The 19,235-nt window shown below is 36.7% G+C and overlaps 1 protein-coding gene across 4 annotated transcripts in view; it reads left to right on the forward strand.

Moving 5' to 3' along the window:
• Positions 1 to 19,235, forward strand: part of STRBP (spermatid perinuclear RNA binding protein) — a 143,944-nt gene that overhangs the window by 69,638 nt on the left and 55,071 nt on the right. For all 4 annotated transcript variants that reach the window (XR_004277245.1, XM_032306363.1, XM_032306360.1 and 1 more), the window contains exons 2-5: positions 2,008 to 2,176; positions 5,475 to 5,695; positions 10,721 to 10,886; positions 15,165 to 15,309. Coding sequence is in view for 3 of the 4 variants with exons in the window: in XM_032306363.1 (XP_032162254.1) it covers positions 2,174 to 2,176; positions 5,475 to 5,695; positions 10,721 to 10,886; positions 15,165 to 15,309 (535 nt within the window). In the remaining variant the exon portion in view is untranslated. The remainder of the gene's footprint in view (positions 1 to 2,007; positions 2,177 to 5,474; positions 5,696 to 10,720; positions 10,887 to 15,164; positions 15,310 to 19,235) is intronic.

Genomic DNA, 19,235 nt, shown 5'->3' on the forward strand with positions numbered 1-19,235 from the left:
GCTGAATCCCCTAGAATGGTGAAGTGGGGTTGGGAATGGGAAATGCTGAAGACTTCTTTGTGTAGTACGATCTTTATACAAAAGGATCTTTGAGATGTGTCTTACTATGGGATCATGTTTTAGATTGTTTCTTGACTTTGTTGTATGAAAAGACCCTGTGAATTGCAGCATGTCTGTGTTCCCACCCTACCTTCGTGTGATATGTATAATAAAGTAAGTCTGATTGATTAATTTAGTTCCATGTTTTTTTTTTTTTTTTAAATCAAGTTTTGCTAGCTTATTTCAGGTGGATTTTGTAGAGTCAGGGAAGTTGATGACCAGATAGGAATAGTTTTGCATGTAGGTCACAGCTGAGTATCATTTGTGGGTCTCTTTTTTCATGTGCAGTATTGGGGAGCCTTAAATGTAACTTTCTTGGTTTCAAAAACTCAAAAAGGACTTAAACAACTTTTTTTTAGATTTATTTATTTGAGAGAGAGAGCGAGCATGTGAGCAGGGAGGGCGAGGGGCACAGGGAGAGAGTCTTAGTGGCTCTCTATCTTCCAACCGTGAGATCATGACCTTGGTGGAAACCAAGACCCAGATGCTTAACTGACTGTGCCACCCAGGCGCCCCAAGGATTTTTTTCTTTAAGAGAGCAGCTGATAGTAGTAGGAAACTTACAGACAGAAGTATAGGGGGTTTCCTTATTTAAAGGAAATTTAAAGGAAAGATATTGAGATGAAGAGGAAGCTACTTTTTTTTTTAAGATTTTATTTATTTATTTGATAGTGAGAGAGAGTATGAAAGGGAAGAAGGTCAGAGGGAGAAGCCCACTCCCTGCAGCTCTGGGAGCCTGATGTAAGACTCGATCCCGGGACTCCAGGATCATGACCTCAGCTGACGGCAGTTGCTTAACCACCCAGGGGCCTGAGGAAGCTATTTTTTTTTGTGAGTTTATACATACTATGGTGTGTAAATAACTTCTGATAGCCACACAGCTAAGCATGTATTCTCATTGGATGGTTGCTGTCTACTTTTGTTTGTTTGTTTTTTTAACATCTTGGCTTATAATTTTATAAGGATTTCATCAGTGCTCAGAAGAGTTTCCTTTTACCCTACCTGGAATAAAACTTCATAAAGATGGAATAAAGGAGTAATAGAATAGTGATAGACCTCTGAGCTGATGATATACACAGTGGGGTTTTGGTGAGAGTCATCCATGGGTAATGAAGTCAGGATCTAGTGAAGATTGAGGAGTTTGTGATAACAGCACTTACAGGTTGAAGTCAGGAGGCAGGGTTTCTCAGGAGTTAGGGGAACAGAGCCAAAAAAGCATTCTAAATTTTAGGCCTAAAAATGATTAAGGAAGAAACATTGTGCCAGCATATACTGGCAATTTCAAGTGGAAAAGCTTCATGGTCTCAGTCAATGGTGGTGTATTTTCAGGTATATTATCTGCTCTTTGGATAGGTCTAGATAATGCCAATTTCTAATAGAAAATCTTATGGTTAACTGCAGTGTTGTTGCCATGGATAGTAGTATTACTTTTTCAGGTAATACTTCTTTGCTGAATCTGTGTCTATTTATTTATTTCATTGAATGCAAGTCAGCCAGCTGCCACATTTTGACAACCAGGAGTGTTACTTTTTTGGCCATATCACTTAGGCTCTTGGCCTCAGGCCTTCAAAAGATACTGTAGCTTATTTTGTTTGAAATGAGGTCATTTTCCTCTATAAAGATTATTTCTTTTTTAATTTTTTAACTTTTAAAATTTATTTGACAGATAGCAAGAGAGGGTTGGGGGGAGAGGGAGAGGGTTTGGGAGAGGGAGAAGCAGGCTTCCCGCTGAGCTCCATCCCAGGGTCCTGGGATCATAACCTGAGCCAAAGGCAAGTGACTCAGCCACTCAGGTGCTCCAAGATTATTTCTTTTTAGTCAATCACATGTTTATGGGCTCCACACTCAGATATGAAGCTAATTGTAAATAATCATTTTTGAAAAGTTGTTTTTCTTTTTCTCTTGCAGGTGTATTCTAGAGAATAAGTCTTCAAACATCTTTGCCATATTGACTCTGAGTTGCCAGGGGACTCAGGCTTATGAGGAGGTACTGTCACACAAAACAGTGTCTAGTGAAGACGACAAGAAAGTGGGGAAAGGATTGGAAAAAGAAGCTAAAACGCTATAGAAAACCATGGTAGGTATTATTTGTGTTTCCTTCATTTATTTATAAAAGTTTCCAGTAGTTTAAAATTGGAAATTTAATAGTGAAGGCAAGTGAAAGACAATGGTGTTAATTTTTGGCTCTAGTGTATCAGATAAAGATGGCACTCTACTATTTAAGCAAAGCCAATGAGTTCAGATTTATTATGAGCCCTTTAAACCACAAGATGAAGCCCCATGAGCCCTCAGGCCATAAATTATTAAATACAAAGGAGGGAAGGCTCATAAATAATATTTTCTAATAAAACTGACATTAGCAAACTGATACAAGGATGGCTTAGGTGACCTTGAACTTGAAATTGTATAATTTTTCTCTAGTCTTCTACCTGAAGTTCAGTTTTTTCCCATGGACATAAAAAATCTTGAATTAATGCTTTAATGAGTGATACGGATGGTGCAGAATTTTATGAAATGTTCGAGTATTGAACTCAAAAGTTACCTTTTCCACATGCTTTTAAAATAACAGGGTTAAGTGTTTAGTATTGGGGGGCACTGAACCTAACCTCAAGTAAATCTTGCTTTTTTGTGGAAAGTTCATACTCAAATTAGATGAGATGTTAGATGAGATCATAATCTCTGGTGCCTAGTGTTTCAGCTGGTAAAATGTGTTGATTTTTTTTCTTCTAGTATTTTGGTTCTGGAGGATGTTGTGTGAATTTTTTCCCTAAGTATAAGTGAGAAAAGACTTAAAAAAGATGTTATAAGTGGGAGAAAAAGCACAAAAATATTAATCATCAGTATGTTTGAAATATGTTGTTTAGCAAGTCTGATGGTATTTCTTTAAGTGTTAGTTGATTTTTTAAAAAATTTGTTCTAAGGATTATAATTTAGTTGACTTGCTCTTAGAGAAGAAATTCCCCAAATATTTTAATTCTGGATGGTGGGGAAAAATGTTAGTTAACTTGGGATTTTCTCTGTCATTTCGTTTTAGGTGAGGTTTAAGAAAGGATACTGTGACTTCCATTTCTTCAAATAAATTTATTTATTATAGTCTTGATTTTCTTATAGTTTAATTGCTTTTTACTGTCATTTGTCATAGTTGATAAAAATTCCTTTCCTAGTTTATTCATTTTAAATTTAGTTTAGATTTCCTGGTGTTTACATAATTTTGTGTTTTTAAAATTTAATTGGTTGGTAGGTGTTTTCCAGTTTTTCCTATTGCCTTACACCTTAGATCTTAGGGCTGAATGACAACTTTCTGTTTCTGCATATTATTTCTAATTTAATTTTTTAAATCTTTAAGGGGCACCTGGGTGGCTCAGTGGGTTAAGCCTCTGCCTTTGGCTAAGGTCATGATCTCAGGGTCCTGGAATTGAGCCCCGCATCTGTTCTCTGCTCAGTGGGGAGCCTGCTTCCCCCTCTCTCTCTCCCTGCCTCTCTGCCTACTTGTGATCTCTCTGTCAAATAAATAAATAAAATCTTAAAAAAAAAAATCTTTAAGTCCATTTGGACCTTGTTGGGGTAAATAAGACCGGTGGTGGTATGTCACAGTATGTCATTTTGTTAAGGGAAGGCCAGTGTGCAGGGCTGAGTAATTTAGCTAACTAAATAAATTAGTAACTCACCATAAAACTAAATGACAGAGACGATCCCAAGTTAACAGTTTTTTTCTCCACCATTCAGAACTAAAAAATTAGTAAATTTCTAATAATTTAATAAATTCTAATAATTTAAATTTCAAATAATTTAATAATTTTTCTCTAGAACAACCTTGCATCTCCAATTTGTTATATGGCTTTTTTGTTTTCTTGTTACTTATTTTGGGATATGTGAGTAATTTCAAGAAGTGAGTAAAAAGTTGGTTTCTTTGCGGCAAAAGATTCCAGTTAGAAAACTGGTTGTGGACTGTGAGCAAGGCAGAAATCTAGACAGAAATGGATTGTATCTAGAAAAAAAGGAAAGCTCTGTGATTGATTTGAGTCCTTATAATAATTGAAGGTTTCAAAGGTTTACTTACCTTTTTAGCTATAGAGTGCTTCATTTTATAGGGGACGGTAATACTGTAGTATTAATTAACTAGTGTTCAAACTAGTGTGATTTTTACACATTAATATTCAAATAAAACAAGAGGCAGGACTGATAAGGACTTGAGAATATTTTAGTTTGTGGTAGACTTTAGAACAAAATATTTACCATCTACTGGCATATTAGTTCATTTAAGTAAAGACACTGTAGCCATCCTTTAAGTGGAATACTTTGGGCTTTATGGAAACTCACCAACTTATCCCCGTTCATTTTGCGGTGTACTGGTACAAGTGTCTTCATGGTATTTGTAAATTTGGAAATATTCAAAAGTTTCTGGAAGTGTGACTCATGAGTGTGAAGGATCTGCTCTATTAAATTTTCATGAAATTCATTCTATTTCTAGGCTTTAATCTGCTCCACTGATTTCTGGGCCAGCGTGTCATTTTAATTACTGCTTTTAAAATTTTTGGTATTTTGTTTTAGTATAATGGTACCACTCATCCATCTTTGTAGAATATTTCTTGATATTTTTATTGATTTTTTTTCTCCAAATGAGCTTTAAAATGATTTTTGTTGAATATTAAGTAAAGCTATCTTGAGAGGATTTGATTGAGAATGTAATACATTCATAAATTACTTTGGGGAGTTGATTCTTTTGTAGTATGTATTTTCCCCATTTTGGAGTTTGGGATGTTTTCTGCTAATCTGTTTTAAAAATTAAGGCCTTGCACCAAGGGTGTGAATGCCAAATAGTAAATAGAGTACTGATGTTACCCACAGTTTTTCTATAGTGTTGACACATATCTTTGTATTTTATATTATTACTGTATTATGAAATCTCAATTTTTCAAGTTGCATAATTCTTCAGCAGTTTGGAAAGGAGTGACTGGCTATCACAAGTCACCATCATGGTTCCTAGATACTTTGTCAAAGCTAGGAAGTATCTTTTTCTTGCAGACGATGTGTGATACAGATGACCTTTTTCAAAGATCGCCTGTATGTATCGGTATTCAAAATACTAGATTCAGCTAAAAGGTAGCATGTACATGATGCGGAAAGTGACCTGGGTGAATCTTAGCAAAATAAGAATGAAAAATCGCTAATTTTCTAGTGTGGAGTTCAGTAGAATGATGATTTACTTTCTATTCTGTGCAATTTTTTGTTGTCTCAACATTAATTGTTTCTGCAGTAGTTTGACAATGCTATGACTTGACTGAAATACATATATGTATTTTAATATATTTGCTTATCATACTTTTCAGGTAACATTACTTTTATTGAAGTAATTGTTTTCTTTCTTTTGACAGAGATCTATTAGATCTTTTGCCAATGATGATCGCCATGTTATGGTGAAACATTCAACAATCTATCCATCTCCAGAGGAACTTGAAGCTGTTCAGAATATGGTGTCTACTGTTGAATGTGCTCTTAAACATGTGTCAGATTGGCTCGATGAAACAAATAAAGGCACAAAAACAGAGGGTGAGACAGAAGTGAAGAAGGATGAGGCCGTAGACACCTATTCCAAGTGAGTGTGGCCTAACCTTTGTGGAGCTGTACTGCAGTGCTCAGAAAAGCTGAGTCCTCTCCCACTCGGTTTCGTTTGGTATATGGTGTTCTTTAGGTTTTCTCATTTATACGACTGTAAACAAGGAAGTAAATGTTTGTGGAATTTTTCCAAGTTACATTTGAAAGGAAGTCAAGAAAGAAACAATGATTAGACCAGGAAAAGAAGATGGACTTGTTCAGGATGCCTTTTGAGAGTGCACTAAGCCCTTTGAAGTTGTCATTTTGGAGATTATGAAATGTCACTTTTTTCATGTGTTGGTTCAGCCTTCTGAATTCAGAAATAGGTCTTTGGGGAAATCATAAAATGTCATTTTTTTTTAGGTATTTAAAAATCTTGGTGGAGAGGAAAATGTGTTCTAAATGTGTTTTTGACCATACCTACCTTGTTGAGTCCCAGGATTCAACACAGTGTCTGGCATGTAGTAAATGCTCACTGGATATTTGTGGAATGAATGAAGGACTAACAGGAGCCAGAACCTTCAGCAGTTAGGGCAGAGTATTCTCAGTGCTATAACAATAGTAAGAGACGAGTGAGATGAAGCTTTATGATAACTGAAGTTAGATCAAGAAACTCTGTATGACGTAGTAAGCTTACTGTTTTGAGCAGTGACACTATAATTGGAATAAATATGATTTACTTGGAAAGAAGAAGCTCATTTAATTGTACTGTATTTATAGGATTAAGAGCATTACTTTGGCTATAACAAAGATACAGGTTATAGAATTTTTTTTTTCAGCTTACAATTTAAATTGTGATAAAGAATAGTGGGGAAGTTTTGATAAATCGATTTTCTTCTGTGAAATATAGTGTAACTTTTTCATCTTTACATGCAAGATAATCAGTATCAGTTTTCAGCTGAAGAACATAATTCCTTGAATTTGTTAACTGTTTACAGGTAATATCTACATTGCGTATAGTACTAGCCTTGTCAGCTTGGAGGTTCTTGGCAGTAATTCAGTTTTTCTTGAATGTGATGGCTTTAAAATAGATACTGTCAAATTTTGAGGTTTATGTTAATTAGTAGTATCCAGTAATCTAGCTCTATATATCCCAGTCCCTGTGCAAATTAAATAGTTTTGCACTTCATATTTAAATTTGTGCTATGGAATGTGTTTATGCCCTTTCAAAAACTTCTTAAAAATTTTTGATAAAATGTGTATAACATAAAACTTACCATTTTTTAAAAATTTATTTTTTATTTATTTTCAGCATAACAGTATTCATTATTTTTGCACCACACCCAATGCTCCATGCAGTCCGTGCCCTCTATAATACCCACCACCTGGTACCCCGACCTCCCACCCAAAATTTACCTTTTTTTTTTTTTTTAAAAGATTTTATTTATTTGACGGAGAGAGAGGAATCACAAGTAGGCAGAGAGGCAGGCAGAGAGAGAGGGGAGGAAGCAGGCTTCACGCGGAGCAGAGGGCTCGTTCCCAGGACCCTGGGATCCTGACTTGAGCCGAAGGCAGAGGCTTTAACCCACTGAGCCACCCAGGTGCCCCCAAAATTTACCATTTTTAAGTGGAGTTTCATTTACTGTTGGAATTTAGACTCTCTTAGTACTATTTCTGTTTGTTTTTTCAAGGCTACGCAGACTTTTGAAAAGTGCTCCAGCAGACTTTTGCTTAACTGGATCAGGTCACTGTATTTTGAAGATTTTTAAAAAATAATGTGCTCCACACTTTCATTTGGACTTGTAAATATAGCTCTGTGTGTGGGTGCTCTAGACTGTCTTTGTGAACATTTCTAGGTTGAACACTTGTCTTGATTCCTCCCATGTGTCAGAACTCAAGGAGGGCACAATGTTTGGGTCCTTATTTTGTGTAAAACAGAGGCAGGCACATCTGAGAACAGAGCTCTTTTCTAGTAATAGACACGGGTTGAGCTCCTGATGTATGCTAAGTACTACAGAAGGCACCAAAATGGGTGAGGGCTATCTTCTATTTATTAAGCACCTTCTGCTGCCAGGCACTGTTAGGCAGCTTTTACCTGTGTTCTCTTTATTTTACCTTTTTACAAGCTGACTCAGAGAAACCTTCCACTATTTATATTATTAGGAATATTAGGGTTCTGTTCTTAATTTTAAGTAATTCCCTATATTTGGGTGTTTGCTTTATGGTATCTCCTGTATTTAAATTAATTATTTAAATTCAGGGCTGAAGTAGGAGTTCCTTTCTCAGTTCTGTCATGCTGTCATCTGCGTAAGATCAAGTATATCTGAATTATGACATAGAATTTAATAAGCAAGTAGTAATGGATAGTTAATAATAGCTAAACACTTACCGAGTGCCAGTTACTCTAGCCAACTGTTTTTCACATTACGTTACAACAAACCTGCTGGTATGGGTTATTATCATTCCCCTCCTTTGCCCCCATCTTACCTATGAAATTTCCGTTGCTTCAAATTTGCATATGAAAAGAGTGACTCGGAATCATTAACAAACTTTAACTTGCTTGAGGTCAGTGAATGAGTATGTGTGGTGGGCCAGGATTCATTTTCATCTGTTGGGACTCCAAATCCAATTTTCTTAGCACATTCGCCTCAAATTTCTGTGACTAAAACGTGAGAGTGTAGAGCAGGGAGAGTTTATATGCTGGTTCTGGGGATCAGAAAAAACTTTATGAAGGAAGTGGCATTTGCAGTAGGCTCAGAGTCCGGGAAGGCTTTTGGCAGGCAGTTAAAAGTGGAAGAAAACATAAATCTCAGCAAAGTTCTAGGTGTGAGAAAGCTTATGGACCATTTAGGGATTAATAGCATTGTTTATTGAGCTGTTAATGTATGCCAGCATCTGCACTAAAGTTCATTACTTACATGATGTTCTTAAGGACTACTCTGTAAAAAAGGCATTTTTTTCTTTTCTTTCTTTCTTTCTTTTTTTTTTTTTTTCCCCACAAATGAGAAGGTAAGCTCAAAAGAGTCAGGTAATTTGTAATTTACCCAGTGTCACAGTACTGAGTGGCAGTGCCAGAATTTGAAAGACAAAGTCGTGTTGTCTTCTCAGTTGGCTCCCAGTGTGCTAAGTGCCTGAGTGTTCAGTGGGACACTAAGAAAGTACAGGCAGAGTGTCGTCCTTGGACTGCTTTTGGAAGGTTACTCTGGTAATGGTGGTATACAGTGGATCAGAATGGCAGAAGTTACTCATTAAAGCCAGTGAAGCTATGGTTATTGAGCGTAGTCTAGGTGAGACGTAGTAAGAGCCTGAACAGAAACTAGTTTGAAGCCATTTGTTCGAAGGTGATCCTGGAGGGAAAATTTATCAACTGTTACTAGATTTGGGAGAATGAGGAGAGGACAGGGATACAGGAGAAGAATCAAAGGCGATGGAATCTCTTCTTAATATCAAATAATTTCCTGTTTGGATCACTTGCTTTAAAACCCCTTTTCTTTCTATACTTATATATTTCTTTCTATACTTATATCACCCTTTATAGTTTTTCATTGATTTAATATTAATTGAATCTCTAAGGAATGCCAGCCACTTAGCCCGTGTCTGGATTATTTATAATTTCTTGTCTTATTTCTACTGCCACAATATTTCTCTCCCTTACCCTTTCTCTAGTTCATTCTCCACTCTGCTGATTCTTTGCCCCAGCTACAATGACCTTTTTTCTCTCTAACCTTATCAAAATCTGAAGTCAGACCTCTCTAATTTTGACCTCTCTTTCTCCTGAACTTGGGAAGCAACCCTAATAATGTAAAGAACCTGAGCATTGTGATGACACCAACTCGAGTTTGAATTCAGGCTGTGTTTGAATCTCTATGTGAACTTGAACAATTAATTAGCCTTTCTGAGATTGACATTACTTGTCTTTTAAATGCAAGCTTGTTGTGAGATTTATTTTTTATTTTTATTTTTTAAAGATTTATTTTTGAGAGAGAGAGCATGTGTGCATATACAGGAATGGGGTGGGAGTGGGGGAGGGGAGAGAGGCAGAGGGAGAAGCAGACACCCCGTTGAGCAGGGAACCGTATGTTGGACTCCATCCCTGAACCCCAGAATCGTGACCTGAGCTGAAGGCAGATGCTTAACTGACTGAGCCACCCAGGGTGCCCTTGCTGTAAGGTTTAATGAGAGTCAGTGGCATGCAGTTTGTTCTCAGATGTTACTTTCTTTTCCCCTTTTAAAAAGCAGGTTACTTTTTATACTTTGCTACAGGGTGAGCCTCGGGAACAGGAGAGATGGGATCTTTAGTATACTTTCTGTACTCAGACATTTGCTTACTGGCTGCATGACTGCTAAGATCAGTTACATTTTCCCTGGTGATGAGGGAAATTAACCTATAAGAAATTTTTAGTATTAAAATTAAGGGTAGATGTTAACATTTTTATGTACCATTCCTTACTTGATGCTCTTTGTTCTTTTAGCCACAGCTGGATTTAGAATGCATATACTGGCAGGTTATCTTTGGTCTCTTCCTTCTTTCTTCAGCTCTCTAGTTTTATCACATTGTTCTGCTTTCCCCATAAACTTTTGTAGATTCCTAGAATGATACAGCTAGAAGGGATGAGCTACAGCTCTTGCAGCTAATAGCCGTTTTGCAGTTACGGGTACTGAGCCAGCAGGCACCCGTAAGAGTAGAGTTCAGGTCTTTTAGATTTCCACCCTGATGCTCTTTTTCAGTATACTTTTGGTGTTCAGGTTTCTCACAAATTTCTTTAATCACCAATAAAAAGATAAAAAGATAAAAGAAGTTTAAAAATATTTTAAAAAATGTGTAAGGGGATATAGTACATATAGACCCTCGGAACAAACACATAGATGTAATAAAGAATTAAAAGATTTTTAATAAAGAATTAAAAGGAAGATGCTCCCTGTTCATTCCTTGGGGAAGACAGATACTTTATTAGTCTTAAAACTGAGACTTAATTTTTGATGTCTGAATTTATATACTTCTTATATACCCAGGAAGCCAAGTGATGATTAAGTTATAGTTTGGGAAATAGGTTGTAAAAGTAATCATTTAGACTTTTATTTTTAGGGATCAAGGTGGTCGGACATTGTGTGGTGTAATGAGGATTGGCCTGGTTGCAAAAGGCTTGCTGATTAAAGATGATATGGACTTGGAGCTGGTTTTAATGTGCAAAGACAAACCCACAGAGACCCTGTTAAATACAGTCAAAGATAATCTTCCTATTCAGATTCAGGTGAGTACAGTTTAATTGAACCTCTAGGAGAATTTGTAAAAAGGTGAAAGTAGGTAGCGACCTTGATGAAATTAATAATAAGGAATTGGTAATAGTAAAGGGTAGGTGCAGACAAAGGGAATACTGCTGCTCTGCGTCAGTGACACATCCATCACATCTAAAACAAACTTCTGATGATTAGTGCTCAGGATATATTTACTAGATGGCTCCCCCCCCCTTTTTTTTTTTTAAGATTTTATTTATGTATTTGGCAGAGAGACAGACATCGAGAGAGGGAACACAAGCAGGGGTAGTGGGAGAGGGAGAAGCAGGCTTCTCGGTAAACAGGGAGCCCAACATGGGACTCAGTCCCAGGATACTGGGATCATGACCTGAGCCCAAGGCAGACACTTAACGACTGAGCCACCCAGGCACTCCGAAGATGGCTCTTAAGGTATAGTCTTCAATTTTCAGGTGTATCTTGTTGAGAGGCTTCATGTTTTTCAGACTAGGTCTCTCAGTTTTATAAACTTCTGGAAGGGTTGGTATAATGCAAGAAAGATCAGAAGGAGCATAGACAACTAGAGACTTTCATAGGTGATAATAAAATTGAAAACTAAGTTAACATTAACCCTTTCATCCTGTTAATAGAAAGTCACTAAAATTCCTTGTTCCAAACCTTTTTCCAATGGATGGTTTTAGAAAATTTTGATGTTGGCATGCTTTTTGGAGAATCCTGTGAACGTGGATGGCTCTCCAGGGCTGAAGACAATGGTTTGGTCTGGGGCTGTGGCCGCCCCAGGACCTGGTCTGCCAGTCTGCTCCAAGGGCCAGCTGCATCACTAATTGGAAAGCTGTGATCATCTTTCAGTTTCACATGTGTTGTCTGTGGTATAATCAGATTGTAGCTTTTTGATGATTTCATATTGGTTAGTCCTTATATCCATGTCACATGAATAAATACCAGCCCTCAGGTGCCTACGAAGTCCTTTGAGTTGAATGTTCTTTTTTGTTGAATTTGTTTCTTTTATTTGTATTTCTTCTAAAAAAGTTCCCCCCCCCACCAAGTTATATGAATTTTAAATTTGTTTTTAGCTTTGTTATTGGATATTTTTCTTTCACATTTACAAGTTGATCTTCAAAACCATCTTCCTTTTTTAATCTATTGACCCTCAGATTTGTCTTACTTGTTGACACATTTCCCTATATTGGTTTTTGGAGCGTTATATTTTCATTTTGCCTTAGATCTCAATATATGGTTTTGTAAGTGACTGAACATACATTTGGCATTTCCATTTTTAGTTCATGAATGAAGAAATGTTTTTGGTTCTTCATAGGGTTAAATTGATTTCTCCTAAAAAATTATTTCAAGTCCTTTTGTTATCATTTGGGGAGGGAGAGTGGTGAGGAACACAGTGTTGGGGGGGTGAGGAGTTGGGGTGAGGGGAAGAGGAAGAGTGAGGGAGAGAAATCTTAAGCACAGGGGTCAGTGTGGGGCTCGATACCACAACTCTGAGATCATGACCTGAGCCAAAATCAAGAGTTGTATGCTTAACCGACTAAGCTACCCAATCCCTCCAATAGAGCTTTTAAAAAACAGCTCAATAACAGGACTTTCTGGCTAGCTATACTCTCTGTTATTAGAATGTTAATAAAATTCCTTATTTCTGTTTTTTTTTTTTTTTTAAAGATTTTTATTTATTTATTTGACAGAGAAATCACAAGTAGACACATGTAAGCAGAGAGGCAGGCAGAGAGAGAGGGAGAAGCAGGCTCACCACTGAGCAGAGAGCCCGATGTGGGATTTGATGCCAGGACCCTGGGATCATGACCCAAGCTGAAGGCAGAGGCTTAACCCACTGAGCCACCCAGGCACCCCCTCATTTCTGTTTTTTATATTGTTTTAAAATGTAATTTGTATTCCTGCTTTTATTACAATGAACACTGTTACTCTTAAATCTAGGGTAAAGTAATCCATGGAGGCTTTTCAACCATCTCACCCCTGTTTCTGCTCCCTGTAGTGAGTCCTGTTTCTTATCAGAGTGGTCCTATTCCTTACCTGTGTCAGTGTAGAAAAGGAGTTGAGAGCCAGGGCTATAAATAACAGAAGTTCTTATTCTGAAAATATATCACATTTCTCAAGTATTGATATGGGAAATTGGGCCAAATTTCAGTCTGCATTAATAGATCTTTCTCTGTGGAGATCAGAACTGTATAAACTCTATCTACATTTTTGTCTCCTTGGTGAGGGTCTGTATTTCAGGCCCCACAGTTTTAAAATGTTCTTGTTGAGTTAGCAAGTAAGTGTTCAAGGGAAAGGACCCAAAAGAAAGTGCAATCTTTGTAAACCATTTTAAATTTGAAGAGACTGGGGCTTTTTAGGCAAGAGAAGACAAAAAAAGACACATATTTTTTGGTCTTTGAAGGGCTTCTTATAGAAGTTAAAAGAAGCCTGAGCTCTTAAGACCAGTGGTAGACATTAAAAGTATTTCACTTTGTCATAGCCAATAGTTATCCAACCCTGAAACCAGTTGCTTTGTGTGATGGTTAGATCCATTGCTGTAAGTATTTCAGAAGAGGTATCCAAGTAAAATGAGGACATAATTGTATACCCATTTCAGATTAAGTTGTAAACATGTACACATATATGCCCTTATACATACACACATTATTATTACTATTAATATTTCAGAAAAATCTTTTTTTTTTTTTTTAAAGATTTTATTCATTTGTCAGAGAGAGAGAGAGAGCACACTAGCAGGCAGAGGTGGAGATAGAAGCAGGCTCCCTGCTGAGCAAGGAGCCTGATGTGGGACTTGATCCTAGGAACCTGGGATCATGACCTGAGCCGAAGGCAGCGGCTCAACCGACTGAGCCACCCAGAAAAATCATTGTAAGCGTGATTTCTACCTTTACTCCCTGCCTCTCTATTGTTTTCTTGGTGTTTGTATGGAAAACTGGTTTCTGATATGATACTATCTTATTTTCTTGTGAATTAATCTTTTCCTGAGCACTTACCATAGCAAAACTTCCAGTAATCTAAGTATCTTATTTAATTGCAGTTGTACCATACCTTTTCTCTACACACTCTTTTCTAGATCAATTTTAGAACTTCCTTGAGCAAGCGATAGGGGTGACCAAAACCAAGAATCACTTCTAATTAGCCCAGAACTCATATCTGGTGATCTGCATACATAGTTGAAGATTTAGTCTGACTAATTCTCTGCTGGCATCTTTAATGTTACTATAATGTCAATGTAAACAGGTTTCTTCATTTTCTCTATATTCTAGTTCTGGTTTTTTCAGTGACTGTGTGTGTGGCCTTTTCCCTTCCTTGGTTTTCTTTATTCAAAATTAGGATAATGAATTTTCTATTTTGCTATATTTTTTGATATAAATGTTTAATGGTAAAATGCTATTTTTATGAAAAGGGCTTTGAGTTCTTTTAATGCACACTGATATGCAAAGACCTAGTAGTGTTTCCATTCTATGTCAGGTAATAGATATAGATTTCACCACCAAGAAAGATCTGTGTGACTTACTAAACTAAATATTCAATGTATAATAATATTAAATATAGCTTAATATGTGATTCTAATTGGTGATTATTTTGTGGAAGGCCCTTAAATTATATATGTGTAATTATATGCTTAAAGAAGTACTGTATGTTTCCCTGTGGAGGTCAGGTGACTTGTCCCATGATGATAGGTCTCACTGGAGTGATCTCTGAGATCTACCTTTCCTTTGAGAAAGGAAGTTACTTGTTTATACTAATTTTTGAAATCCTTTCTCATTCTTTCTTACTTGATGCTCTTTAAAAATCTACATAATCTTATGTAAAAATCTATTAATCTTATATTTGGAAGTCCTTAACAAGTAGGAGTTCCTTTTGAGATAGTCTGGTCAAAAAGGAATTTGGTTTAGAGAGTATTCTCAGCAATTAATTATTCTACAGTAGCTCTCTGTAAGAATTTTAAGAACAGAATTTCACCCATTATCACATAATGATGCTGTTGGTATTTTACTTTCAAATATTAGAAAGAATGGTTTTAAAGATTGTTTAATAATTGTATAGAGAGTTGACATTATGGTTGCATTTTGAAGTGTGGAGAAAGATTTGTTCTGGTAAGTTGGGAGGAGAGAGAAATGTTATCCTTAAACTAAACTAGTTAAGGACTTTACTCTTTCAGCCTAGTATTATTAATAGTTAATAACATTTGAAAACTAAGCGGCAGTCATTCATTTTTTGAGATTTTAAAATAATTAACTGGTTGTCTTTGAAATCTTGGTGACTTTCAGAAACTCACAGAAGAGAAATACCAAGTGGAACAATGTGTAGATGAGGCTTCTATTATAATTCGGAATACAAAAGAGCCCACGCTAACTTTGAAGGTGATACTTACTTCCCCTCTAATTAGGGACGAATTGGAGAAGAAGGATGGAGGTACACATGTATATATTTTTGTTTTGTTCGCATAAGACCTCTCTTGAATGCTGTGTTAAGTGTACTTAATGGATTTAAGAAATGGTTCTGTCTTCATTCGTTTTTTACCACTCATAGTATTTTAAAAAGCTTTATTTCTACATGATTGCCATATTTTGCAAAAATGTATACATTTAAAATATATGTTAATTCAGAAACTTGTTGATTATCATGTTGGTCTTAACTCTGCTTTAATTTTTATACTATTATGGTGTTCTATTTTACTTTGTCTATTATTACACTGTTATTGATATCAGCCGACTTATTTTGCGTAGTTTGGCTTTTAGGTCTGATTTTAGGATTAAATGTGGTCCAGAAGAATACTGTTTTCATATTTGCTCACTCGTTGTTTCAAGTTACTCATTTGTACCTTGCTCTTGACTTCTAATAACTATTAGAACTTTGTAAGATTTATGCTTTACCTAATTGCCCATGTATAAATATGTTTTATAATGTAACAGATATAATTAGGGGATTGTTTTCTAAAAATTAATCTTCAGTAAATTTTTTTCTAGGAGGTTTGTGATCCTGTTAACATTTTGTATATTATGTATATGGGAATTATGCTTTAAACTAACTTACTTCTGAAGTTAAAAAGAATTCTTGTTTGGCAGTGTCATCCTCATAAAAGTAGAGTGAAAAATCTGTATTCAGCTTTGAGAAAGAATGATGGAGCTGAACTTCTTTATCTGGTGTTTTTATCCTGTTAAGTTAGCTTGTTTCTGCCTCTCAGTCCTATCCCTAGAAACACTTGCCACATGATATTTGTCCTGTGTCAGACCTTTGACCAACTGGCCCTTCTCTGTCATGACAATTTAGAGGCAGTGTGGCTTACTGGGCCAGTGGGGACTCCCTGTTGCTGTTTTTTCATCACTAGACATTCAGCAAGTCCCATTGCTCACTCCCCTACCTGAAATACCAGTGCAGTAAGAAATATTGGCCAGTTTCTTCATTTATGTCAAATTGATGATAAAGGTGTAGTAAGAGACACATTAGTAATGTTAAGATTGAGAAATTTAGAGTTTGGCAGACGTGTCTCATAGAATCTTTTTATTTATTTATTTATTTTTATTTTTTATTTTATTATTTTTTTTTAAAAAGATTTTATTTATTTTATTTATTTGTCAGAGAGAGAGAGAATGAGAGCGAACACAGGCAGACAGAGTGGCAGGCAGGGTCAGAGGGAGAAGCAGGCTCCCTGCCAAGCAAGGAGCCCGATGTGGGACTCGATCCCAGGACGCTGGGATCATGACCTGAGCTGAAGGCAGTTGCTTAACCAACTGAGCCACCCAGGCGTCCCATAGAATCTTTTAAAGTAAAAGTGATACACTCCTTTACAGAAAAGTTTTTTGGAATAACTAAAATCAGCTCTACCATACCCAACAGATACAAAGTAGACACATTATGAGTCAAATTTTAAAGTTAAAGAGCATCCATCTGTAATTGGGCTAATGCCAGTACGGTTGTTTTTTTGTTTTTTTTTTTTTTTTTTGGCTGTGTATCGTATCTCTAATACCTCTGAAGAACCAATCCTAAGCAGCTTTAATTTCTTTAACAGCTTTATAGTTCACCATTAACTATAGAACTATAAAATAATTTCTGAAGTGTCAAGATAATTCTGTTAATTCTGATAAGCTGTGTTCTACTTGACTCTCTCTCTAGTGTAAAGTCAGCCACTTCCTAGACTAGTTACAATTATGGGAATTATTAACAATTATTTGAGTATAGAGAGATGAGAAAAAGACTGAAATCACCAAAGACTAGACTAATTCTACATCTGTTTGTAGCTGTAGGCATCTCTTCTGTTATTTCTTTGAAAATAGTGAGAGGACATCAGGCTTCTTTTTTCCTGTGGTTTTGTATGCTTATGTGGGATTAGGTAATAGTTTTCTGTGATATCCTTAAGCTTGGTCTGTTGCCTCTGTAACTTTAATTTCTGCTCATAGAAGTTGGAAACAGAGACTGCACTGCACCCTTACTAGAAGACTAGTTACTGTAAAATACTCTCTGTTCAAGGTGTTTGTATTACTCAAGGATCCCAAGACCCCTTTTTTGAGCTGTAACCTCCCAGCCCTGTTGAGTCACTGTTATCTTTTACAATTTGTGCATTTTGTCTAACCTGGGCTTTTTCAAAATGCTTTTTGATCTGCACTGCCATTTTTGTGTATTCCTGAGCAACTTTTAGGATCCAGCGTGACTGAGCATTTGAGACCTAGGCTTGTGATTCTGTAGGACTTGTTTCTTCCTACCGGACAATTCCTCTCACTTTGATGTGGTTATTTTCAGCTGCATGGGTGAAAGTACGGGATTCATTTGGGTTCCAGGAATTTCTAAGACTGGGAGATATCCCTCTTTTCAAAATCTCCACTCCCTTTCTTTCTCAGTATTTAAAAAATATGCATTGTAACTCTCTTTGAGGAGACACTTTCCTATTGAACTGCAACAGCTCCCCTCCCTGCAAAACAAACCAACTTTTCACAGTACATATACACTTACATCTTTCTCTTCCCTCTCTTCACTTGGTGCATATTTGGGTAAAATCTAAAAAAGGGGAAAAAGCGTGGTTGCAAGCAGGGAGAACCAGAGGACTGGGGCAGCTGAGAACATCAAACTTAACCCCTAAGGGTTGTCTCTGCAGAAGTAGGTCTAACTAGTCATTCAGACTGCTACTTAAATTTTCAGTGGCCAGAGTATATAGTGAATCTCTTTGGTATTGCTTACTCTTTCACAGGTAAAATCCCTCCCGTGCTGTCAGTCGTCTTGCCATATTCCAACCCTTTACTTCAAGGCCCTGTAGAATACCCGTCCCCCATCACTATATGCTTCCTGCTAAAGAAGGGATAGGAGAAGCAGCACTTAGCGCCTGGCAGTTAGGAGTTCGATTCTTAACTCCATTAGGTACTCATGCTGTGTGATCTTGACAGGTTTCTTCATTTTAAACCGTGGATAAGAAGTACTTTAGAAAGGTGTTTGAGGTCAAATGACAGAATTTATATAATGTGACCTGTACGATACCTAATTTGCTCAATTAATAGTGGTAGTGATAGTTACATTTACTCAGCTTATACTAAAAAGACTCCCAGTGCAAAGTCATGTACTAAAACTGCCTTCACTTCATAACGAGCATGAGTGCTTGATAGATCTGAGGCACTGAACCTAAACACAGATAAATTCTTCAACATCCACTGAAATGTAGTATTAGAATCAGTATACTGTATTTGCTGCAGTGCTAATAATGAGCTAATTTGTTATATACTTTATGATTCATCAAGAGGTGGGTATGTTTTTCCCTACCCACATCCTTTATCCCTAGGGCCTAGAATGGTACCTAATACACTGTGGGTGTGCTGCACCCCTGCAAAAAAAAAAAATCTGTTAAATTAATTTTTGTAGCCAGCACATTACCTGATTAAATAGGACTGTGTGGTGTGTAAGAAGCTTTAACAGTGGGCATCTTGATACTCAAGCAATGTATATTGAGGATTTAGCTGTGTTTAAGTATTTTATAACTTATTATGTTAGAAGCATTTTCTTATACATGATTTAACCTTCACAGCAGCCCTATGAGGTGGCTGTCTGCCTTGCTTGATAAATGAGGAACGTCTCAGGTTTTACCAAGCTCCTCCCACTCTGAAGTCCAATGTGCTGTCTGCTCCCATTTCTCTCTAGGACGAGTGGAGGAGCCTCTTAGCTCATACAGTTATCCTCAGCCTCACAGGGTCTCAGCTTCTTTCAGTGCTTGTGATTTTAAGAAGTATGTTTGCTATGAGGGTGGTAAGTTAGCTATTATATTTACAATGCAATTCGAAACCAGGTGGATAGGGAACCTACAACAAGTCTTATGGCTTAGGCTAAGATGAACCTCTGTCCTAAGTACTGAGGTAGAT

This window comes from Mustela erminea, chromosome 12 (genome assembly GCF_009829155.1).
Source record: "Mustela erminea isolate mMusErm1 chromosome 12, mMusErm1.Pri, whole genome shotgun sequence".
NCBI lineage: Eukaryota > Metazoa > Chordata > Mammalia > Carnivora > Mustelidae > Mustela > Mustela erminea.